Raw genomic sequence first — 25,169 nt, forward strand, 5'->3', positions numbered from 1 at the left:
CTACATGGAGACTGAAGAGGAGTGGGACTTGGTGAGACACAGGGAAAAGGCAGGAGCAGAGGAGGGAGGAAGCTCATAACTTGCCTGGGAGTGGTCACGTGGTCCACTGCAGACTGAACATAGTTCACAATGGCTGCAGTTAAGAGCTAAGGCTGTGGGACTGGAATAAGAGGAGTGTGGAGAGTGGGTGTGGTTCAACAAGTGGGGGCGTCTTGAGATTGTGTCTCAACTTTAACTCTTACTGTCAGGAGGCCTGGAGTAAGGGGCTAAGTCACCCTTAACGCCATCTGCCACATGGGTAGACACCGGATACAACATCTTCACAGCACTGTCGCAAAATTGCACAAATAATGGACATGAAACTACCCTTAGTCTAACATGAATGGAGGTACCCAAAATTGAACTCAATTATTTTACATCCCTGAGAAGCCTCTTTGTTTATAACTGTTACTATCATCGATTCTCTTCTCCACCCCTTAAGGAAAAAGTGGATCATGTTCTTAGTTAAGTTCTGTCAGTTAATTAGCCCATCTAAATCATGTTACTCAAGTCATTTTTGAACCCAGGCCCTAGCAATCTCATTTTTAAATGAGGTAATAGGACTTCACAGCCTTTTGAGTGCTAACGTTATGTAACCTAGGACAGGCTTCCAGAGCTGAGTTACCTAGTTCAAACCCTGACTCTCCCATGAAATTGCTGTGTGATTTTAGACAAGTTACTTAGCCTCTCTGTACTTTAATTTCCTCATTTGTAAAATTAGGATAATTGTAGTAACTATCTGATAGAGGTATTATGAAAATTAACTATGTGTGAAGTCCTTAGAAAAAGTAGTGCCTGATAGTAGGCACTATTATTTATTTATTTTATTTTATTTTATTTTATTATTTTTTTTTTTTAATTTTTTTTTCAACGTTTATTCATTTTTGGGACAGAGAGAGACAGAGCATGAACGGGCGAGGGGCAGAGAGAGAGGGAGACACAGAATCGGAAACAGGCTCCAGGCTCTGAGCCATCAGCCCAGAGCCCGACGCGGGGCTCGAACTCACGGACCGTGAGATCGTGACCTGGCTGAAGTCGGACGCTTAACCGACTGCGCCACCCAGGCGCCCCATATTTATTTTAAATCCAAGTTAGTTAACATATAGTGTAATAATGGTTTCAGGAGTAGAATTTAGTGATTCATCTCTTACATATAATACCCGGTGCTCATGCCAACAAGTGCCCTCCTTAATGCCCGTCACCCATTTAGCCCATCCCCCTACCCACCTCCCCTCCAGCAACCCTCGGTTTGTCCTTTTTAGGTAAGAGTCCCTTATGGTTTGCTTCCCTTTCTCTTTTTATCTTGTTTTTCCCCCCTTTCCCCTATGTTCATCTATTTTGTCTCTTAAGTTCCACGTATGAGTGAAATCATATATTTATCTTTCTCTGACTGACTTATTTCCCTTAGCATAATACATTGTAGTTTCATCCACACTGTTGCAAATGGCAAGATTTCTTTCTTTTTCATTGCCAAGTAGTATTCCAGTGTGTGTATGTAAGGAAATGTAGTGCCTGGTAGTAGGCACTATTGAAAGGTGCTTACGGTTGTAACGGTACAGTCAAGTCACATGACACTAGTCTGTGTGTACTGTGTGCAAACTGGGCTCCTGCATCATCAAAGTACAGCATGGAAGGTTGCAGACCCCTTTATTAGTACCCGGCAGAGAACAATCGACCTCGAGCCAGGAATGCAGGACGTGGCAGGTTGGACAGCAGTGGAACTCTGCTATGATTGTTTCTACCTAAGGAAACAGGAGCTTAAAAGGCACAAGGTCTGTAATAATAAAAATCCACAGAGTGGGGATGGGGTAGGGAAGAAAAGCCCCATTGGAGTGGAGCCTCGGGGAATCTGTATTCCTTTTCAGAATACAATGCTGAGTGAGAAGTCTGGGGTTAGCTAAACAGTCTTCACACAAAGGGGCAGAAAATATAAACAAACCACTTAGAAAGGAACAACAGCATGAAATGGTCAGAAAAGATTCTCACAGGCGCCCAGGGTCATGTCTCAGAGAGCAGGAGCTGCTACTGTTAGGATTGCTCATGGATGCATCTTGTCAGAGTGAGAGGGTGCCCCGTCAAGTCCCCCTGCCAGTCCCTGCACGGCTGATGCATGTCAGTACCAGTGAGCAAGCTGCCACTCATGTCCATCCTGCACAGCTCAGCACGGCAGTGTTGCTGTTGGTTTATATTTGGGCAGGATACTGGCCTCTTCTAAGTACCCACGGGTTTGGCATCCATTATTTAATATTCCTAACAACCTTTCAGAGTAAATACTTTGGGGGCGCCTGGGTGGGTGGCTCAGTCGGTTAAGTGTCCAACTTCGGCTCAGGTCATGATCTCGTGGTTCACAAGTTCGAGCCCCGTGTGGGGCTCTGTGCTGACAGCTCCGAGCCTGGAGCCTGCTTCGGATTCTGTATCTCCATCTCTCTCTGCCCTTCCCCTGCTTGCACCCTGTCTCTGTCTCTCTCAAAAGTGGATAAACATTAAAAAATAAACAAAGTAAATACTTCTACTTCCAAATTACAGACAAGTAAGCAGAGATGTTCACAGGTTAAGTAACTCATTCAAAGAGGTCTAGTAACTGGCAGAGGGTGGCTTCAAGCCCAGGACTGTCCTCTTCCAGAGCTCATGGTGCCCTTTGATCTATACCATTCTCCCTCTAAGGTTGCCCCATGTCACCGTGTCATTGCCTGCACCAAAGGCATTTATGTGGGTGTCCTGGCAGGGCATCAGGCCTGGGTCAGCAGGCACAGAGGAGAATGGGCAGCTGAACCAAAAGCTGAGACCTTCTGAGTATAGTTCAAGGCATCTTCTGCCCTCACAAGGTAGCTCTCCAAGCCCATGGTGTGCATAGTACTGAATCAGCCTCTCTCAAGCCACCTGTCTGAAAGCCACAGAAGCGGCAGGAAGGAAGGCTGATTCACCCGGTGGTCCTCAGCAGGCTTGGTCCTCGGCTGAAACTCCATAGCTCTCCAAACCTTAGTGTACAGGGTGTTTTGCTATTGATTTCTAATTTAGGTGCCTCCTGGTCAGAGAATTTGTTCTATAGGATATTGTGTCTTTTTATTTATAGAGATGTGCTTTGTGGCTTAATAAGGGAGGCAATATGCCTGAACGTACGCTCACATAGCTGGGTATGGGGATCCATGAATAGCCAACAGATCTTTAATTGTGTTATTCAGATTTTCTTTTCTTTTTCTTTTTCTTTTTTTTTGTCCTTAGTAATTTTTGGTCTGTTTGTTGAATCGGCTTCTGAAGGTTTCTACTATGCTTGTGGATTTGTCAGTTTCTTTCATTCTGTCAGTTTCTGTTTCATGGATTTTGAAGCCCTGTTGTTATAGATGCTTATACAAGTTCAGGATTGCTCTTTCATTTTTTTTAGAAGTTTATGTATTTATTTTGAGAGAGAGAGGGAGAGAGAGCATCCCAAGCAGGCTCTGTGCTGTCAGCGTGGAGCCCGACTTGGGGCTCGATCCCACAAACCATGAGATCATGACCTGAGCTGAAATAAGAGTAAGACATTGAACTGACTGAGCTACCAGGGTGCCTCCCATTTTTCAGTCATTATGTAAAGATCATATTTATCCCTAAAATTTTGTTTTGCCTTGAAAGTAAATGATGTTTTTCTGATATAAATATTGCAATACCAGCTTCTTTCAAATACTGTAAGTCTGGTGTCTATTTTTCTCACCCTTATTCTCAATTTTATGTGTCATTACATTTAATGTGTAGCTCATGAAAAAAATAGATATTTTAATTCATTTTGAGATTCTCTGGCTTTTGATGTATATTTGGCATAATCTATATTTTCTTTATGCTGTGATTTTTTATTTGGACTTATTCCTCTCCTTTTAGTTCTTTTTATTTCCATTCTCTCCTGCCCTCCATGTTTAGGAAAGTTATAGATTCTTTTTATTTATTTCCTTTTTATTTTAAAGTGAGAGAGAGAAAGATTGTATAAGTCGGGGAGAGGGGCAGAGGGAGAAGGAGAATCTTAAGCAGGTTCCACACTCAGTGTGGAGCCCCACATAGGGCTAAATCCCACGACCCTGGAATCGTGACCTGAGCCAAAATCACGAGTCAGACACTCAACCAACTGAGCCAGGCAAGTGCCCCAGAAAGTTATATATTCTGATTATCTTCTCCTAGTGGTGATCCTTAAATTTTAAAAATTGGCTTAACTTGTATGTCAGTTATAGCTCAATAAAGCTGAAAATTTTAAAAATTGGCTTACCTTAATAGAGACTAAAATTAATCACACCTCCATTCTTGTAATTGTGGCTCTCTGTAGATTATGGTGTAAATTAAGGGAATTCAGAAACTGTTGTGGCTGGAAGAATGTTAGAACATGTTATTCACACATCTTGTCCAACAAACCAAGAGACCCGGGCACTGTTATGTTCTAAGGCTGACACAAAGACAGATGTTTCCAAAATGGTTTTATAAGCCAAATGTGCAGTAGCTTCCCCAGTCCCATAACTGTGTCAGTATGTGTGTGTGTGTGTGTGTGTGTGTGTGTGTATTGAATTATATATTTATATAGTAATGTATATCTAATTATATATTTATAATTATGTAACAAACATATAATTATATATATATATGTATGTGTATGTGTGTGTATACTGGGTCCCATCATTGCCTTAGTGTTCAATATTCCATTATTTATACCATTAGTAATAAGTCCAGCATGATGCTAATTCCATTTGAGAAATGCTTAGGGCATTCTAAAGCAATTAGAATTATCTGGATCCCCACAACGGAAAAGGACCACCACCCAGAAGGGACAAGTCATTTGGCAAATGTTTAACCATTTCTATTCCTCTCCACTCTGAGAAAATTTGGTAGGGATTGGAGAAGGATGGCTGATTCATCGTTTTAGTTTATGGTTAATCTCAGGTCTTAGTTTGATAACACATATTAATCAGCATAAAGTCCTTTTCTCCCCCAATAGTTGTATGGGAAAAAATGTGTATATGTAGGTGGTGTGTACATTCTTACAGTTTTACAGAGAAAATGACTGTTCCTTTCATCATATTCTTCAAAACCTTAGTGAAGTTTGAAACCCATTAGTTGTCATTGTCTTTTAGATCCTACACTTGAGCTGACTCCTGGCAAACGCTCGCCCTCATCTGCTGAATTCGTAGTTCAGTTGCTCCTGGAGAAAGTGTGTCCCCTCATCTCACTTGTTTGTTTTCTCTCTTTTAAAAGCTTCCTTCCTACCAGCTACTTTAACCATGACTGTGGACAGGGGAGATAACGTGAACATATCTTTCAAAAAGGTGTTGATTAGAGAAGAAGATGCAGTCATTTACAAAAATGGTGAGTATGTGTTTTGTTTCCTTCCAGCACCATGATGTGAGACATCAGATAACGCAAAATATGTTGTTGGATCATTACCCTGGTGCAGTCTGGTGGGCAGATGTTTGAAGTAAAGCGCTATGATGCAAGCCCATTGAATTTTATTAAAGAAGCTCTAATAGGCAGTGTGGTTGGTTGCTTCATCAAGCAAAGTACAGATTCATATACATATATGAATGTACATACATTTTGTATTTATGAATGTGTAATATGGAATTGTGAATGTACAATAAAACCCCATCATGATGTGATAAGTGAGGTCCCAAATCCAGCCATGTAAAATGTGAGGTTGTTTGATCGAGAGGTTAAGGAGATGACCAGGCTGAGACTGGGAAGCCAACTGGCAGTGGTTCCGGGAGTCCAACTGTGCTGTACAAATCTGTCCAGGTCCAACTATGGGTTTGGCACCACCTGGTGGCAGTTGCCGGACCCAGGTGAAATATTGATGGGGACTATTCTGAGTCCTATGGATGGATGGGACTTCCAGATTGGTGTAGTGATTCTAGGTATTTATCTCCTGGTTACTTGGTTAGTTGGCAGGGGTACCTTTGCCCGTTCATCTCTCCCTGCAGAAGATAAGCACTTTAGCTTTACCTCTGTCTTCGTATGTTTGGTGGTAGATTGCGTAGACTAAACTGTCTGCTCTCTCACCGTACCTTTCTCACTTTTGGGGAGAGCATTGAATAGCTCAGCCTTTTCATTCTTCTCCTACATCCACTATGCTAGAGCACATTTTCTGTATCCAGTCAGGGAGAGCTGATGAAGTGGAGAGGCCAGATGGGGAGACAGGAGTGTCTGCGTGTGACCCACTGTTCTCCACCTTTCTCCCTTCACCAGGTTCCTTCATCCACTCAGTGCCCCGGCACGAAGTACCTGATATTTTAGAAGTGCATCTGCCTCATGCTCAGCCTCAGGATGCTGGAGTGTACTCAGCCAGGTACATAGGAGGAAACCTCTTCACCTCGGCCTTCACCAGGCTGATAGTCCGGAGTAAGTGATTGAGAGGCCACAGTCTGTGATGATTTGGTTTTTAGGATTTTTAGTTACAAGTAACAGAAGCTGACTCTGGCTACTTAAGCAAAAACCAGGGATTGGTTGAAAGGATATTAAGGACTCTTAAAAATTGGTGGAACAGCTGACAAGCAAGTTTCCAGAAAAGATAGGCCCCAGGGAGGATCTGGGGCCCAGCATTGGTGGGGACAGATGGACTTTCTCTCTAGGATGCTACTCTTAGCCTAACTGTGCTTCAGCAATGTTTCTTTTACTTCCAAAGTTTGAATTCCCAGGGTAAAGAATCAGACTGGCCTAACATATGCTAGATGTCTACTGGCCTAGACCAATGAGCTATAGTCAAGTGCGGAACCACTTACCACAGTGCGGGCCCTAGGACCTCCCACTTGAATAGCAGCATCATTCCATAGGAAGGGGGAATCACAGTGAGTTGGGCAGTCTCCCTGAAAGGTATCTGCTACGTGGGGAGGAATTGGGTCTTCTAGGTAGGTCTAATATGTAAACATTAAGTCTCCTATAAATCCCACACTTTCCAGATTATGTAACACTCAAATGGGATTTCTGTTTTCATGTTTGAAAAATGTGCATGAAATAAAACTAGTAAAAGCTCCCCCACCCTCTTACAACTACCAAAGTGGGGAGTAACCATCCACCATTAGTTTTTATAAGAGATTGATTTATAGAGAGAAAAACTTGCCTTGAATTTTCCCGGCTCTGCCAAGCCTTCATGCTCTTAAATACCCAGGCCTAAGTATTTGGGCCACTCTGTCATTCTAATGATCGGAATCTCTAACTCATCAACAGTTTTGCTTTTGCTTTGCATCATATTCATTTATTCATTCGTTTGTTCAACAAATGTGTATTGATCATAACTCTGTGTCCAGCATTGTGTTGGTATGAAAATACAAGGATAATAAGATGAATCCCTGTCCTCTCGGAATGGTAGTAGAAGTATGAAAAGTGTGGTTCATCTGGTTTGGTCGAGTGAAATCTGCTTTTATCCCGCTGCTCTCATGGAGAGTCCAAATGGCAAAAGCACAGTTTATCTTCATTTCATTTAGATGTACCAGCAGTACTCAGAGTCTGGGGTATGTAGGCACATTTTCTAGCAATATCAGAAACATCAGATGTTGACCTATGGTAAAAGACTTAACTTTCTTTTTCTTATGTTTTTAAAATTTATTTATTCTGAGAGAGTGAACATGCAAGTGGGGGAGGGGCAGAGAGAGAGAGAGAGAGAGAAGGGGGGGTGGGGCGGGCAGAATTCCAAGCAGGCTCCGTGGTTGTCAGTGCGGAGCCCAACCTGAGACTTGATCACAAACCTCAAAATCATGACCCGAGCCGAAAACCAGGAGTCGGACGCTTAACCGACTGAGTCATCCAGGTGCCCCTAACATTTTTTTTTAAATGTGAAAACAAACACAACTTAATGTAGACTAGAATTTGAAACTCACCTGGTTTTTAAAGATAAAGTGAAAGATTTCAAACACATTTTGATCTCTAGCTTATACCTTGAGATTGCTAGAACACATGTTCATTCCTTTGCTGTTTTTAGGAGTATTTTGGTGGAAGTATTTGAGAAGCATGGATAATATCTAAAATCGTTCTAAGAAAGTTTGAGTTAGGCTACAACCCATCCCATTTAAGAGTATTTTTCCCCAGTATGATTTATTTGATATTTTAAGAAATGATGTAAAGGGGCACCTCAGTCGGTTGAGCGTCCAACCTCAGCTCAGGTCATGATCTCACACTCCATGAGTTTGAGTCCCGTGTTGGGCTCTGTGCTCACAGCTCGGAGCCTGGAGCCTGCTTCGGATTCTGTGTCTTCCTCTCTCTCTGCCCCTCCCCTGCTCATGCTCTGTCTCTCTCTGTCTCAAAAATAAAGACATGAAAAAAAAAAATTAAAAAAAAAAAAAAAAAGAAAATGAGGTATAGCCGAAGGCATTTGTCCATTTGTCATAACTGTAGGGTGTCTCTCTAGGATGAATTGAAACCTAGGAATAATCGATGCATGAAGACTTCGTGTTAAAAATCACACCGGTTATATCTATAGGATTTCTCTCCAATATAAATTCTCTCTCTGACAAAAGATCTCTCACAACCATTGAGTTTATAGGATTTCTCTCTGTATGCATGAGTATTTGGTTTCCTGAAATATAAAACCTCAGGGTGTTTGAAGAAAATCATAGAAGCCTGATTGCATATTTATTGCTCATCAACAAACTCTTTACCTGGCTTCTTCATCCCCAAGAGGTCACCCCAAGTCTTTCCCCAATCTTTATTCTTTCACCCTTGCCAGGATTAGGGGAGAAGCTGGGACAGGTCTATAGAGAAGTATATAGTTAGAGACATAGTTTAATATAAGAGGAAGCCCACTATCATCTCCATAGGCTGCCATCATTAGTTTTCAACGTGTGCAGATAACGTGTGGTCTGGCTCTCAAGAAATCACTAATCGTGCAGAAGTATTTTTCCCTTTATATATTAAGGCATGTAAATATTAGCTTTTAGACATTTTGTAGCTTTATCTATTAAGTGGAAGTCTGTAAGAAAGGGTCTGGGTAGACAGTCTTCCTGCTTATTTCAGAGAAAATACTGATAACCAGGAGTTCTTGCCAAAGCAGTTATAAAGTTACATCAGCTGTAGGCACAGGTCCAAGCTTACCACCGTGAGACTAATATTCAGGGATAAAGACACTAGTTGCTTTCAGATGAGAAATTAAATTCCTGACCACAAAGGGTCATCCAAATCCCCCTGAGTTTTTTCCCTTACATCAGAAGGTGTCCTTGGATGTAATTAACCATCGAAAATCACCTGCTGCGATTTTCCATGAAAAAGAATCTAGAAGCATTTTACCATTCTTGTATTTTAGGTTCTGTGTGTCTTGCTTCACTTCTTGAATGTTCTTGAAAAACTAGGTGAATGCTACTAGCTTCTGCTTGCTTTTTTAGCTGACTCTTTGCTCTACGTACTTTAGACTGGAGGTTTTCACACTCTGGCATGCATTATCTGGAGGACTTGGTAAACTTGGTTGCTAGACCACCTCCAGGGTTCTCATTCATTAGGTCATGGATGGGGAGTACGTTTGAGGTTGGCATCTCCAGCAGATTTCCAGGTACTGGAGAAGCTGTTGGTCAGGGATCACACTTTGAAAACCATTGCTCTATCTGTAACCATTCCCCCAGCTCTTGAACACGCCAGGCTTTCCACCCCTATCTCACTTTTGCTCGGAACACACTCTGCAGCCTGTCTTCTTGGCTAATTACGTGGTCCTGCAGATTCAACTCACACACACCTTCTCTGGGAAGCCTTCCTGTGTATCCTCTTCCATCCCCAAGACAGGATTAGATACTCCTTGTCTTTATTTCAATCCTTATTTCCTGTTTCCATGTCTGTTTTTCATATAAGACCATTAACTTTTAGAGAGCAAAGATTATCTTCATTTACCAGTGTCCACTAAAATGACTGACAGGTTGTGGGTGCCCAGTAAATGTTGGCTGAGTTAATGTGCTCTACTCACCAGAGCCTTGTTTTCCTTGAAAGGATGTGAAGCTCAGAAGTGGGGACCTGAATGCAACCGCGTCTGCACTGTTTGTATGAACAACGGTATCTGCCATGAGGATACAGGAGAATGCATTTGCCCACCTGGGTTTATGGGGAGGACATGTGAGAAGGGTAAGTCAAGAGTACTTGTTGAGTAAGTTGTAGATTTCAAAAGCTGTCATTGCTGGATTTAGAATTTGAACCCTGGAGACAATTGGGAACAGAAACTAAATGGCTTGTGTTATGCCATATGGTAACTTGGTGTGAATTGGAAAAAGGTATCCTTTCCTAGAGGTGCTTGATTGCCGGCCACTGAAAAGCTGTCCATGCCACAGCTGAGATTGGCTTATTTTCCATATTCACAAGCCTAGGAGAGACCCTTTAAAAGAAGGCTCCTACATTCCAAGGGGTTGACTGTTTGACTGTGAGTCCTCTTTTCCTTCCCCTCCAAGCTTGCGAACTGCACACATTCGGCAGAACTTGTAAAGAAAGGTGTAGTGGACCGGAGGGATGCAAGTCGTATGTGTTCTGTCTCCCAGACCCCTACGGGTGTTCCTGTGCCACAGGGTGGCAGGGTCTGCAGTGCAATGAAGGTACGTACCAGTCACACCCCTGAACAGAGAAAGTTCTAGCAGGTATACCAAGGAGGTCCAGCTTGCTGGAAATAATAGTGTGGGATATACCCGGGCTGTCCAGTCAGCGGCCCAATGCTGGGCTACAGGGTTTTGAATCACGGATGTTTTCATCCGAAGTTAATTATGTTTTCACAATTAAGACTCTGGACTTTATAGAATGTACTTCTCATGCATATCACCTGGGGTTCTTATTGAAACACAGGTGCTGATTCCATAGGTCTGGACTGGCACCTGGGCATCTCTGTTTCTAACAAGCTCCCAGATGGTGCTCATGCTGTTGGTTTTCAGACCACACTTGGAGTTGGAAGGCCATAGAGGATTTGTTTTTTCAGTGGGATATAAATATCAGGACTCTTAGGCCCGATCCAGACAGGATTTGGGATATGAAAATAGAAGAAGGTCTTTTCTTCTGTGGACCTTACTTAGGCAGTACTAACTTCACCTACTCAAAGGGTCCCTCTGCCCTTTGTAAAATATACCTTCCTGTTCAGTGAGACTGAGTGGTATGTGTTTCACATCTTTCAAGTACGGTTTCACACGTCCTGTGATACAGTAGCTTGCCACGAACACGCAGTCAAGGTTGCCAGACCCTCTCTCATGAATGCTAATGTGGTGAATTCACCATAGCTCCAAGGGTTGTCAGTATTTACCTCACAAAATCAGCTGCTTCCACATCTGCCATATTGAGAACTATGATGGAGTCCTGGTGATTTGGTAACAATGTTCTGGTGCAGAGCAGTTCAGTAGAAATTGAAGCAAGCCGCATATGTAACTGATAACTTTCTCGTAGTCCTCTTTAAAAAAAGTTAAAAGTAACAGTGGATATAATTTTTAGGATTTTATCTCGCCCGATAAATAGCTTAGACAAAACTAGCCACCCACAGCCTTAGTTTTCTCCCTTCCCCCGTGGTAACGGTGGTTCTGGTGTCTTTGTCTGCAGCGTGCCAGCCTGGTTATTATGGGCCAGACTGTAAGCTTACATGCAGGTGCAGCCACGGGGAGACGTGTGATCGGTTCCAAGGATGTCTCTGCTCTCCAGAACGCCAAGGGCTCCAGTGTGAGAAAGAAGGTAAAGCAAGGTAACACTGTAGTTCGGGCCATGTTCAGCATGTCTGAGCTGAGCTTTGCTGGTTATAATTCTTGCCCCAGCAGCCCACATTCCTCAAGCCACTTCTATTTCCATCCTGAAGGTGGGAAGAATATATCCCGAGTCCTAAAGGACACCATTCTAGTTCTCTTATGCAGGCCCTCATGGTGGCCTTCGTTTCTCCTTCCACTAGGAGTAAACCATAGGCACTTTGTGGCACATTCAATGATGACTGGGTAGCTGAGGGCTCTGCCTACCTCTTGTCCCTTCTCTGGGACCAGTCTTTTCCCTGGATATGCACAACAGGGAAGAACTGCTTTGGAGGGATTTGGACGCAGGCTATTTTTGAAAAGCAAGATATAAAAAAGAAGGAAAAACAAAAAGATTACCCCCAAGATGAAATTTTAATAATTCTAGTTCAGAAATTACCCTAGAGCAAAACCTGACCCACAGACCAACTCCAGCCCGCTCTCTCTTTTTTTTTTTAATGTTTATTTATTTATTTTGAGATATATATAGAGAGAACCAGTGGGGAAGGGGCGGGGGGGGGGGGTCAGAGGATCCGAAGCAGGTTCTGTGCTGACAGCAGAGAGCTCGATGTGGGGCTTGAACTCGTGAATTGTGTGATCATGACCTGAGCCAAAGTCAGCTGCTTAACCAACTGAACCACCCAGGTGCCCCCAATCCACAATTTTTACAGCTTTATTGAAGCAGAATTTTTATTCATGAAGTTCATCCCTTTTAAATGTACAGTTCAATAATTTTTTTGGTATATTTAGGGTTGTGCAACCATCACCGTAATCTAAGTTTAGAATGTTTCTGCCATACCAAAAGAAACCTTGTACCTACTGGCTGTAACCCCCATTTTCTGCTCCTCCCAGCCCCTGGCAACCATTAATTTACTTTGTTTCTGTAGATGTACTTATTCTTGACATTTCATAAACTGTAAGTGGAATTATACATTATGTGGTCTTTTGTGGCTGGCTTTGTTCATTGACTATACTACTTTGAGGTTTAATTGTATTGTAGCATATATCAGTGCTTCATTCCTTTTTATTTCCCTACCATCTGTTGTTATAAAGAAAATTTTACTGGAACACAGCCACGCTGGTTCCTTTAGAACATATAATGTATGGCTGCTTTCACACCACAGCAGAGTTGAGTAGTTAGTTACTAGAGAACTTTTAGCTTGCAAAGCCGAAAATACGTACTGTCTAGTCCTGTACAGAAAATGTTTGCCAACTCCTGCCCTAGAATATACTTTTTAAAATTAAAAGAAGCATATTTTTAAAATATTAATATTAATAGTATTAATACTATATAATATTATTATTTACAAATAATAAACACATAGCACCTTTTCAATCCTATAAATGTCACTGTTACAGAAAGAAATCTACACTCAGAGCAGCAAAACCGAGAGCTTCACAGCTTTTTCTCTGTTCGTTTTTAGAATCAGAACAGATATGGGAGGAAAATACCAACGACTGTTTTCCCAAAGGCTTTGGCTGAGCCTTCCATGTCCACTTCTTTCCGCCATGTTCGGACTCTACTGCAGAGTAGGAACCTGGGAGAGTCTAGGAAGGGAGGGAAAGGTCTTGGGGCTGCCGGAGGATCGTGTTGAAAATAGGCAACTGAGAAGCTGAAGGATCTGGATTTTCACTTTTATGCCTGCTTTTCTGTTCTAAGTCTGATGTTGCAAAAGGCGTGAGAACCTCAGGCCCAGACCCTGCCCCCCTGGCTTTCAGAGAGCAGTCTCCTTCCCCCCAGTTCTGCTCTCCCTCCCCCTGCACCTCTGACAGCAGGAAACACAAGGCAAAGATGAAGGAAAGACTTCACTGGATTAAAAGTATGGAAGCACTTTTGGGACACCTGGGTGACTCAGTCGGTTAAGCATCTGACTCTTGGTTTCGGCTCAGGTCATGATCTCACGGTTCTCAAGGTTGAGCCCTGCATTGGGCTCCAGTCTGACAGTGTGGAGCTTGCTTGGGATTCTCTCTTTCCTTCTCTGTCAGCCTCTCCCCAACTCGCTCTCTCTGTCTCTCTCTCAAAAAATAAATACACTTTATAAAAAATTAAAATAAAAAAAAATATCAAAGCACTTTTTAAAATTCCTACTCAAGTACCATCTGATGCTGAAAAATCTGGTAGATTCTTTCTTTTTAAATTTTTTTTTAATATTTATTTTTTGAGAGAGAGAGAGAGACAAAGACAGAGAGCGCGTGAGCGTGGGGGAGGGGCAGAGAGAGAGGGAGACACAGAATCTGAAGCAGGCTCCACGCTCTGAGCTGTCAGCACAGAGCTCGATGCAGGGCTCGAACCCACACACCGTGAGATCATGACCTGAGCCGAAGTCAGCCATTTAACTGACTGAGCCACACAGGTGCCCCCAAAATCTGGTAGATTCTAATCATAATCCCTTCAAGTCTACAGATATATCAAGTAATTACCTCTGCCGTTATTAGACTTCTTTCCCTCCTGCTCCATACCCTTTCCTCATCATAATCTGGGCCCGAGAAACAAGATATCAATATAAAATATCAATATTGTGTTTACTGTGGCCTCCCCCTGCCCCTCCATAAAACAGCATGTAAGTCACTGCCGCTCTGGGGGCACTTACATCATCCACATTCCTCATTATGTGATGGACTGCTTTCTGCCTCATTTCACGTTTACTTACGAAGGGTCTGAGGTTCTCAAATACCTTACGATTGAGAATAAAATTGTTCTATTTCAGGATTATCCATTCTACTACATAGGTATTCGGCAAGGAGTCGTGATACCCTTGTTGTTACTACCAGAGACCTTTTCTTTCAGTATTGGCAGCAACACTTTTGATTGGTTGTTGCCTAGAAACCAGTCTGGGGCAGTTATAGTCTACTTCGGGCATGTAAATGTGAATGTTTTTAATCGCCTGCTACTTGGAGATTCCCAATCAATGAGACATGTCTTGTATATAAGAATGGAGGATCAGCAAATAGGTGGGGTCATTGGTTGAGTCAATGAGAACCTAGTTTTGGGTTTTTTTTCTTTGCTTTTGTTTTTGTTAACATTTTCTTAAAAAGTAAAAGGAGCTGAAAAGTAAGGCCAGGGGGATGTGGCCATGATAATCATTTTAATATAGAGACTGTCCATCCCAGATCCATGGAGGAGAGCAGGGCATTATGGCAGAGTGTGGACTCTGGATTCATATAGATCTGAGCTTGATTCTGGACTCAGAGCCTCAGTCTCCTCATCTGTAAAATGGGGAGTACAAGAGCATACCCCCTAAAAGTGTATTATGTGATGATAAAATGATATAACATTTGCGGAGTTCTTACCTGGGGTGTAACTTGCTAAATGGTAGCTGCTTGTATTACTCTTGCTGCTGTGTTAAAGATTAGATGCCACAATGTTGTTTTCTTCATGCAGGCATGCCAAGGATGGTCCCAAAGATAGAGGATTTGCCGGATCACATAGAAGTAAACAGTGGTAAATTTAATCCCATCTGCAAGGCGTCTGGCTGGCCACTGCCTGCTAATGAAGAAATGACTCTCGTGAAGCCGGATGGAACGGTGCTCCATGTAAGAGTCATTCTTAACCTGTCTCCTGACACCACTAGATGCTTTCTATGCAGTAATCCCTTCACTAAAGGCTAGATTCCACACAGGGCTTGTGTCCTCCTAAGCCAGTGTACTGTTAGCTTTGACAAAATGCCATGTCTCTGGGGAGGTAGAGCAGATTCAACACAGCCTGGCCAGAGCTACGGTGCAAGGTTGGAAATAGACCACCACAGTCTATCCACCAAGGCTGGCACTCATCCTGCAGAACTTTCCAACTGTGTGTGTTGAGAAGTATGTGTCAGCCTGTGCAAGGCTCGGCCCCCTGAACTATCCCCATGTTCTAACTTCTCCTATCAGGAAGAATGAGGTGGTCTTGTGGCCACCAAAGTGTGTGGCAAGGTAGGTGTGGCCCCATGAATCAGCAGGAGATTCGTGTGTTACCCCCCAGTGCTATCAGGAAATGGTGCTTTGATGACTGGTCTACTTCGACAATGCTTTTGGGAGCAAAAATTAGCAGCGTGTAAAAGAGGGGAGTTTAGCACAGTCCTTTTGACTGTAGATGAATCTGCTCCCACGTTTCCTGTTCAGAAACCATGATCCATGGAATCCCTTGGATCTGAGGACATTCCTTGGCCCTCCTACTACTTCACTCTGCCCTTGCTGGCGCTCAGCTCTGGTTAGTGTGCTGTCATAGCAGTTCTTCTCTGCTGGAAAGGACTAAACAACTTCTCCAATATGTTTGCCTCTTTTCTCCCAACAATCCCAAATGCAGCACAGACAGGACTTCCCCAAATTTCTCTGTGTCACAAGTGATCAGAAAGTTGATGTATTTTCTTATCTAAAGATTTTGAAGTAGTTACCTTTTTTTCTCTCAAAGATGATTGAACATCACCTTGACAATAGGGTAGATGTGAGTGACCTGTTGAGGGCAGGATAGGTAGAAAATGTGCCATTACTGGTGTCGACACATCAGATGTTCTTGATTCCACTCAAAGAATTCATTAGGTAGTGAAACAAACTGACAGCTTCTTCAAATCTTGTTGGCCTTTTCACGAGTTATTGGAAGTAAGAGCTACCATCTAGTGAGGGTCAACCATACTGTATACAACATGTTGCTAAGCATTACCTGTTCCCTTCTTGTAGAAGTGGAAATTGGCTGGGTGAAGTTGAAATTAAGAAATTGGTGAAAAGTGACAGAGCAGGGATGTGACTTGAGGTTCATTTGTCCTCAGAGCCCTGATTTTTCCCACAACACCACACTTGACAGCTCCTCAATCATTTTAGGAAGCCATTTTGTCCTCTCACCAGCCATCTCTGTATTAAACCGGGAAGGAACAAATGTTACCAGAAGCTGTTTAAAATAATTAGATTCCTAGCTTGTAAGTGTTTAGCCCACACTCCCAAACATACAAACACAACAGCAGGATCTGAGAGGGCATCTATCCAATATAAACTTTCAGGGCTACTACAATAGCTTTGGAAATAAGCCAATGATTATACTAGCATTGCATTTGGTTTCTTAATCTCTCCTAGAAAACTTCTTATCAAACAATGAGGTGGGGTCAGTGTTATGGACCTTTCGTGTGTTTTGCCTCCCTAGAAGCTTTTATTTGTATTCATCCCTTCCAGCCAAAAGACTTCAACCATACGGGTCACCTGTCAGTGGCCACATTCACCATCCACCGGGTCCTCCCCCCTGACTCAGGGGTCTGGGTCTGCAGTGTGAACACAGTGGCTGGGATGGTGGAAAAGCCTTTCAACATTTCTGTTAAAGGTAAGCTCCATTTTATAGAAGTAGAGCTTGTATCCTTTATGTATCATTCGGTGCTGCTCCAAGATAGAAATGTTATCTGAGCACTAAGATGACGTTAGGATATTTTCCAGGATAGGAAATCTTAACAACTTTTTATATGCATGAAAATGGAAGGGAGGAATTAAGTATATGACCTGTGGAGTCACACAGCCCTGGGTTTAATTTTTGTCCCTAGTAGCCAGACACCTGTCTATAGCCCTGAGCAATTGAATTTAACCTCTGTGAGCCTATCTTTATTTGAAAATAAAGCTTAGTTTATCTATCTCTCAGGGTTACTGTGAAAATTTGTTAAATATGTAAAAACGCTTGGAGTTGTGTCTGGAACAACATGTCTTATAGTGTTAATATTTCATGAAAAGTTTGACTTCATTCTATTCACTATTGCACAGGATAATTTGGCAAATACTTTGAGGCTTACTCATTTATTATGAAATCCAGACTATGCTATATAATGAACATGAATGATTTTCTTTCACATATTCAGCATTGTGAGTATTCTTCCTGCTCTGAATTAGTATTTCAAAATTCAAATTAATCTAAGTGGGTGTATGTACATTCTTGGCTTGAGCGGAAGAAGCAACGTGGAGGTAAATCCAAGTTAGCTTGGCTGGTATACATGGATACCACAAGGAATTTTAAATGTCAGCTTCATTTTATTAAAACGTGTTTTAAAACCGTTTATTCATTTTTGAGAAAGAGAGACAGAGCATGAGTGGGGGAGGGGCAGAGGGAGAGGGAGACACAGAATCTGAAGCAGGCTCCAGGCTCCAAGCTGTCAGCACAGAGCCCGATGCAGGGCTCGAACTCACAAACTACGAGATCATGACCTGAGACGAAGTCGGATGCTTATCTGACTGAGCCACCCAGGTGCCCCAGTATTTTTTTTTAATGTTTATTTTTTATTAAAAAATTTTTTTTAAATGTTGATTTATTTTTGACAGAGAGAGAGACAGAGCATGAGTGGGGGAGGGTCAGAGAGAGAGAGACACAGAATCTGAAACAGGATCCAGGCTCTGAGCTGTCAGCACAGAGCCCGACACAGGGCTCGAACTCACAAACTGCGAGACCATGACCTGAGCCAAAGTCGGATGCTTAAATACCTGGGCCATCCAGGCGTCCCTAAATTTGTCAGTTTCTTATGAACTCATTTAGACAAAAACAGCAAGCAGCTCTCTGATATGTGTTGTAGAAACAAAAGGCACCAAGCTAAGTGCCTCACATACCTCATCTTATTTAATTTTTATAAGAACTGTGGGTGATAGATGTTGTTATGACCACTTCACCAGTCAGAAAACAAATTCAGAGGGGTTAGTTAACTTGTGTAAGGTGGCATATCTCTTAAGAAGTAAATCTGAGTTTTGAACCTGGGTCTCCTGACTCCAAATACTCCACCATCTTTTCTAGACCATTTTATTTTCTGAGTCTGTTGTGTTAAAGATTAATAAGCAAGATAACCAACGTTGACTTGTATTTGACCCATTTTGCTACTTGATTAGGAATCTTTGGGCTAGCCCAGAGCTAATTCCCATAAATGAAATAAATGTAAATGCCCAGAACCTAATCTTTTTTTGAAAGACCAATAACAACATTAGCCTGAATACAGCCTTATACATTTGGATTCTGTACCCTGAGGATCTGTGTAAACTGCCAAAGAATCTTTAATATTTTTTGGGTTACTGGAAAAAAGCCCTGATCTGTTTTATTCAGTAGAACATTCACACGATCAAAATAATTTCTTATATCTTGCGTGTTCTTGAAAGGAAGGAAATGATATGCAGACAAGACAAATTACCTTATTTTTAAGCTTGTTGGAATGTTTGCTGCCCATGGAAAATAAATAAGTCAAAAATAAACCATGTTGCTAAGATTCAGAAGAGTCAGTAGTTCTCATTTTTATTTTTTGGTGGAAGTCACAGCACACAGCATCAGTGCATAGAAACATCTGTTTTACTAGGTTACCGATGCCTCTTCATTTCATAATTACTGATATCCATAAAATGGAAATAGCCATTAGGTTATTTAATCAGTGTCTTTAATCATAGTTTATACATTAAAAAAAAAAAAAAAAGATGCAAGGCTTTTTGCTACCAGAATACAAGTTGGTACAACCACTTTGGAAAACTGAAAATATGTACTAATCATTCACATACCTATGACCTGGCAGTTCTCCTAGATACATGCTCAAAAGAAATGAGGGTGTATGTTCAAAAAGGCATCTTCAATAATGTTCAGAGCAGTTTTATTCATAATAGCCCCAAATTGAAATGAACGCAAACATCCATCAACATCATAAAGGATACATAAATTGTAGTATATTCATATACAACGGTTTGCTAGGGTTGCCGTACAAAGTTCCGCGGACTAGGTGGCTTAAACAATGGAAATTTGTTTTCTCAAGTGCTGGAGGCCAGGTGAGTGATTAAGGTTTCAGCAGAGCTGATTTTTCTCCTAAGGCCTCACTCCTTGGCTTATGAATGGCTCTCTTTTCCCTGTATTTTTCATATGGTCTTCCATTTGTGTGTGTCCTGATTTAATCTTCTAAAGAGGACAACGGTTATATTGGATTAGGAACAGACCTAATGATGCCATTTTAACTTAATGACCTCTTTAAAGACCCTATCTTCAAATATATTCCAAGGTACTAGGGGTTAAGAATTCAATGTAGGATCTGTTTAAGTACATAACAGATATGCATACACATATGCATACACATAATAATTGTGTTTGGGGGAACACAATTCAGCTCATAACATCCTACAATGCAATATTAAATAGCAAAAAAATTAATTCCTGCAATAATACATAGACCTAATATTGAGCAACAAAAATATATGCTTTATGATTCCATTTATATAAAGTTAAAAAACAGACAAACCTAATTGATAATGACAGAAGCCAGGAAAATAATTCCCTATTGACAGGGCGGGGGCACAAGAGTTCCCTTTCGGGGGGCGAGGAGGCGCTGGAAATGTACTGTGTTTCAGTCTGGGTCATGGTTACGTGGGTGTGTACCCAGGTAAAGTCCCTTGAGCTAAACACACTTAAGATTTTTGCACTTTACATTATGCATATCTCAATAAAAATTATTAAATTTGTTTAATGGTTATTTTTGAGACAGAGAGAGACAGAGCATGAGTGGGGGAGGGTCAGAGAGAGGGAGACACAGAATCTGAAGCAGGCTCCAGGCTCCGAGCTGTCAGCACAGAGCCCAATGCGGGGCTCTAACTCATGGACTGTGAGATGTCCTGAGCCGAAGTCAAATGCTTAACTGACTGAGCTACCCAGGCGTTCCTCAATAAAAATTATTAAAAGACAAAAAATAAAATGATAAATTACGTAGAGGAAGCTTTGGGGCAGTTTGTTTCATGCTTGTAAAAGTATCCCTTTTATAAGATATTGGTATTAATAGCTATAATAAAATAAGCATTTGATGGTTTAAGCAAACAGGTGGTCTTATTTGATCATACAAGGGAAGCATGACTTAATGAATGAATTTACTCACAGCAGTGCCCTCTTCTCAGAAACTGCCCTAACTAAAAACACTGGCAGAATCTGAAAGATTCTACATACATAGCATACATTCTTGGGGAGGAAAAAAACAGGTGTGCATTTTTAAGAAGGATAGGTTAGTGGAGCTACAGAACTCACTAGAAATTCAATTGACAAACATTACACAGCACCTGGTAAACCTCCATGGTCTTTGTCCTTTCGGGGTTTAGAGTCCAGTGCAGTGTTCTACAACCTTTTTATCATTATCACCTCACTAAGGAGCCCCTTTAGAAATTTATTCCCAAACTCTCCTCCCAACACCATAAAATGTTAGTATCATGAATGTACTGCATATCTGTTTATGAACTCTTTCGTTATGTTATGTTATGGCTCTTTCGAGGGCCACAAACCATTGTATTATCTGAGGCTTTTCCAATCATGCAAGAACCAATTTTAACCACCTTGGGGTTGCTATTTCACCCCATTAAGAATATTTGGTCTTTGAGATGGGGAGATTATTCTGGATGGTCTGGGTGGACCTACTGTAATCACATGAGTCCTTAAAAGCAGAGAATTTTTCTTAGTTATAGTCAGAGATATCACAATGGAAAAAAGAGTTGAGGAGACATGATATTGTTGTCTTTGAAGATGGAGGAAGGAGCCACGAGTCAAGGAATGTAGGTGGTTTCTAGAAGTTGGAAAGAACAAGGAAACAGAGTCTCCCCTAGAGCTCCCTTACTGCCATGCTAACACCTTGATCCTAGTCCAGTGAGACCCGTGTCTGACTTCTGACCTCCAGAACTATAAGAATAAATTTGCATTGCTCTAAGCTAGAGAGAGAGAGAGAGAGAGAGAGAGAGAGAGAGAGAGAGAGACCATGCATAGTCTAATAGGGAAGACCAATGTCAAATGATCACACAAAATCTCTAAGAATAATAAATTCTGAAAATTGCAACAAAGGAAAAGTGTAAGTTGTGTGAAGGTGTATGACACACAAGCCTAACTGGGGTTTGGGGATGGCCCCTGTGAAGAAGTCACATCAGAGCTAATTGCTGAATGATGAGTTAAGAGGTACCAGAGAGTAGTGGGAGGTCTGGAGCACTGCTGGCAGAACAACATGTACAAAGAACCTGAGACAGAAGGGAGCTTGGTACACTGTCAGTTGGATGAACTGAAAGGTCAATGGCACTGGAGGGTACTGGGTGAGGGCAAGAGGAGGCAGGGGCTCAATTGTGCAAGGCCTGGCAGGTCATGGTATGAATCTTAGATTTTACTCTAGACATGATGGGGATCCATAGTTAGGTCTTGAGCAGGGAAGTGAGCATACTTGAAGGAGTACTTTGTGGCTAATGGTTTGGAGGGGCAAGAGGAAAGCCAGGAGACCACACCACTGGCAAATGCATTGAATCTGAACAGAGAACTCTACGGGTGATATGGCAAATGCGGGAGAGTTCTCCGGCCTTGAGACCTCAACCACCAGCCTAGTGCCAGGTTCTTGATTTCATTGTGATAAAGAATTCAAGAAGGAGTCAAAGTGGAGCAGAAGACGCTTTATTGCAAAGCACAAGTACACACTGAAAGGGGATGGGTGGGGTGCAGGTACAGTCAGATACAGGATCTGAGTCGCTTGGGTGGAGGTAGGGTTCTGCTTTTTTATGGGTAGTCATAACTAGGGGATGGTATGTTCTTGTAGGGTTGTGGGAATAGGCGGGGACTTCTAAAAACTCTGCATATTATTACGCATTCTCCATGTCAGCTACTATATGCAGGCGCAGTCTGATTTTTCTCTTGTGGCTTCTCCACAGTCAAGAGGTACTAGGAGTACTCTAGTGCCCCCAATGCAGGAGTCATTCTTGGCAATTTGGAGGCTAACTGGGTCCGTGTACACGTGTGCCTTGAGCCTGAGCAACAATAGGATTCTTATGGCCGTGAGAAACCACAGAGCTATCACAGGGGTTACTCAGATGTCACATTCCGTCAGGTGTCAGACTCAGTTCCCTGTCTTTTGTTCCTCCTGCAGTCACCCAGTGTTTCCCTATTGCACCTGCCTCAAGAGGGTTTTGTTGGAAATGTAAGGGCACTCTTCCTCTACCTCCACCAAAAAATGATAATCAAGCTCCAAAGTGTTCAGGACTAATCTGATTGTTGAAATTTTCTTTAGTTCTTCCAAAGCCCCTGAATGCCCCAAACGTGATTGACACTGGACATAATTTTGCTGTCATCAACATCAGCTCTGAGCCTTACTTTGGGGATGGACCAATCAAATCCAAGAAGCTCCTATACAAACCTGTTAATCATTATGAGGCTTGGCGGCATATTCAAGGTAAGGTGTGAACAGGAAAGACTCCAGCTAAAGAAGTGGCAGGGGTAGAAAAAAAAATTCCTCAAATACAGAAATCCTCTCTCCCACTCCCATTCCTCTGCCCCTGGGTAGTGGCTCTAGCAGAGGGTTCCACTTGAGAGTATTCAGGACAGAGTGCGTGGGTCCTGAGTTCTTGGGCTAACTTTCTGGAAATTGTGGTATCCTGCAGGACACAGAACCAGGCTGTGTCCAGCGTTACTATTTATATCAGTATGTCTTTCCCACACTTCTCTGGCTCATCAATCCTCTGTTTAGCTACTCTATCTGGCTGGGTCATGGTGGAAGATACACATGCTTATGCCATGAATACGGTACTAGGCAAGGCCAGGGCCTGCTGGAAAGGCAGAGAGACTATAAAATCTGAGGGGTAATTGTTGCTGATGTGTTGAGTTGTTCATTCTTTTTCTCTTTTGAGACTTGCCCTGTCCTGCAGGCTCCCAACACACAGAGATTTTGAAAGGAATTTGGACCTGAAAAGTTTGGGCTGTGGCAGACTAAACTGGGGTTGGGGGTGCGGTATGTGGGCAAAGAGTTGCCCCTCCCCCAACTCCCTGAAGGAAAAAAAATCCCAAAATGGGATAAAATGTCAACAGTTCACGGAAACAGTTACATTTATTTTGAAACACCAATTGCAGTTCTTTTTGTTCCCTGATGTGGAAATCACAGGTTGTTTTTTTCTTTAAAGCTGAACATTGTCAATTGGCTATGGTAGCACCAACTTGTTAGAGCTCTCATTACCACACTTGTCCACAACAGGCATCCTTTAGTATCATTATGCCTGTCAGTTCCTAAAAAGGGCCCTCCACATACTCTCTGTAGGTAAGTGACGAAGTTTCAAGAAGGAGAACAAAAGGAGGTTTGAGCTTAATGCTAGCTGACCTATGTTAAATTAAGTCATGGCATTGTTACTGAGCGCTTCATTCTATTCTAGACTCAGCCGAAATTCAGAATCCCAGTGACATAAGGCTGATTTGCTATGTTGCTGTTTACGATATCAATGGCTAGGTCTTATTAAAAATCAGCTTTTTTTTTTTTTTCAATACGGTGGTACTAGTCAGTCATCACTTTCTACAAGTGGACATTCACAAAGTGTTCTAAGAACTCTTATACACAGCCCAATTCTTTTTTCTTACCAACTGGGAGTTTATCCTACAATAAGGCAATAGTTTGCAATAGCTATGGAGGACAGAGGCTGGCTAAAGCTAATAGCTAAACATGCATAAACTATTTGTTTATGGGCTCTGTTTTCAAGTACTTCAGAGCCCTTCCTGTGCAAGTAGTGTAACTATTACAAATCTGTTATCCGGTCTTTGTAAACAAACTCCCAAAGAATCTCTTCTGTTGAGAGCCTGACTGTAATCACTATGTATTTAAAAACAGTGGCAATTAAATTATTTTATATTATCGTAATTGGGATTTTCCCTCCCTTAAATCTAATTGTTATTTCATATAGTTGAAGATTTGTGTGGTTTTACTCTACAAATGAAAAGACAAATGTGGAAGTGATTAACTGGCTCAGAGACCTACATGAAATGTATACATCGTCACCTGGAAACTTCCTTTAAAAAGCCTTTTTTCCCTTATGTTAGGAATGGCTTGCCTGTTTCACTTACACATTATTTCTGAGAACCAAACACTAGTTCACATCACAATAACAACATTCCGATTTAAGCAAGGTATGAGAATGCCAACTTAAGTTTCCTGGACTTTCCCTCTTCTCAGTGACAAATGAGATTGTTACACTCAACTATTTGGAACCTCGCACAGAATACGAGCTCTGCGTGCAGCTGGTCCGGCGTGGAGAGGGCGGGGAAGGGCATCCGGGACCCGTGAGACGCTTCACCACTGCTTCTATCGGTCAGTGGAAGCAAACGGCATTTATTCCTGCGCTGGGTGGGAGCGGGGAGGAAGGGGAAAGAGGAAGGAAGACCAGGAAGGGTGGTGGTGGGCGAGTGGATGGGTGGGGGTGCAGGGGGAAGGAGTTTGCTTTTGAATGGGTGGGAAAGTGACAGGAAGGTTGACAGCTTGGAGCCAAATCGTTCTTTTATTTGGGCTGCACTCCTGGTCTATCTCCCTGGGGGAGGGTGTCTGCAGCAGTCCGGGACAGAGGAGGAAGCAGATGAGCCTTCAGGAAGGCAGGGACATCCCTTAGGAGTTGGGATTTACTTAGCAGCAACTGCTCGGTTCCTGAGTTTCACCAACAGCTTCCTGTTTCCATCTTCAGGGCCTAGGCCAGACTCTTGCCACATGTATACTTCAGAAATCCTAGTTGACTTATTTTTAAAAC

At 42.2% G+C, this 25,169-nt stretch overlaps 1 protein-coding gene across 3 annotated transcripts in view; it reads left to right on the forward strand.

The window, feature by feature from the left end:
• Positions 1 to 25,169, forward strand: part of TEK (TEK receptor tyrosine kinase) — a 109,212-nt gene that overhangs the window by 53,627 nt on the left and 30,416 nt on the right. For 2 of the 3 annotated variants that reach the window (XM_040481410.1, XM_040481411.1), the window contains exons 3-11: positions 5,251 to 5,361; positions 6,238 to 6,390; positions 9,955 to 10,086; positions 10,407 to 10,547; positions 11,530 to 11,658; positions 15,088 to 15,239; positions 16,848 to 16,992; positions 22,682 to 22,843; positions 24,605 to 24,739. In XM_040481410.1, coding sequence (XP_040337344.1) covers positions 5,251 to 5,361; positions 6,238 to 6,390; positions 9,955 to 10,086; positions 10,407 to 10,547; positions 11,530 to 11,658; positions 15,088 to 15,239; positions 16,848 to 16,992; positions 22,682 to 22,843; positions 24,605 to 24,739 — 1,260 coding nt within the window. The remainder of the gene's footprint in view (positions 1 to 5,250; positions 5,362 to 6,237; positions 6,391 to 9,954; positions 10,087 to 10,406; positions 10,548 to 11,529; positions 11,659 to 15,087; positions 15,240 to 16,847; positions 16,993 to 22,681; positions 22,844 to 24,604; positions 24,740 to 25,169) is intronic. The other variant, XM_040481412.1, reaches the window with a different exon arrangement.

The sequence above is a fragment of the Herpailurus yagouaroundi genome, unplaced genomic scaffold (genome assembly GCF_014898765.1).
Source record: "Herpailurus yagouaroundi ecotype Mexico unplaced genomic scaffold, PumYag 160, whole genome shotgun sequence".
NCBI lineage: Eukaryota > Metazoa > Chordata > Mammalia > Carnivora > Felidae > Herpailurus > Herpailurus yagouaroundi.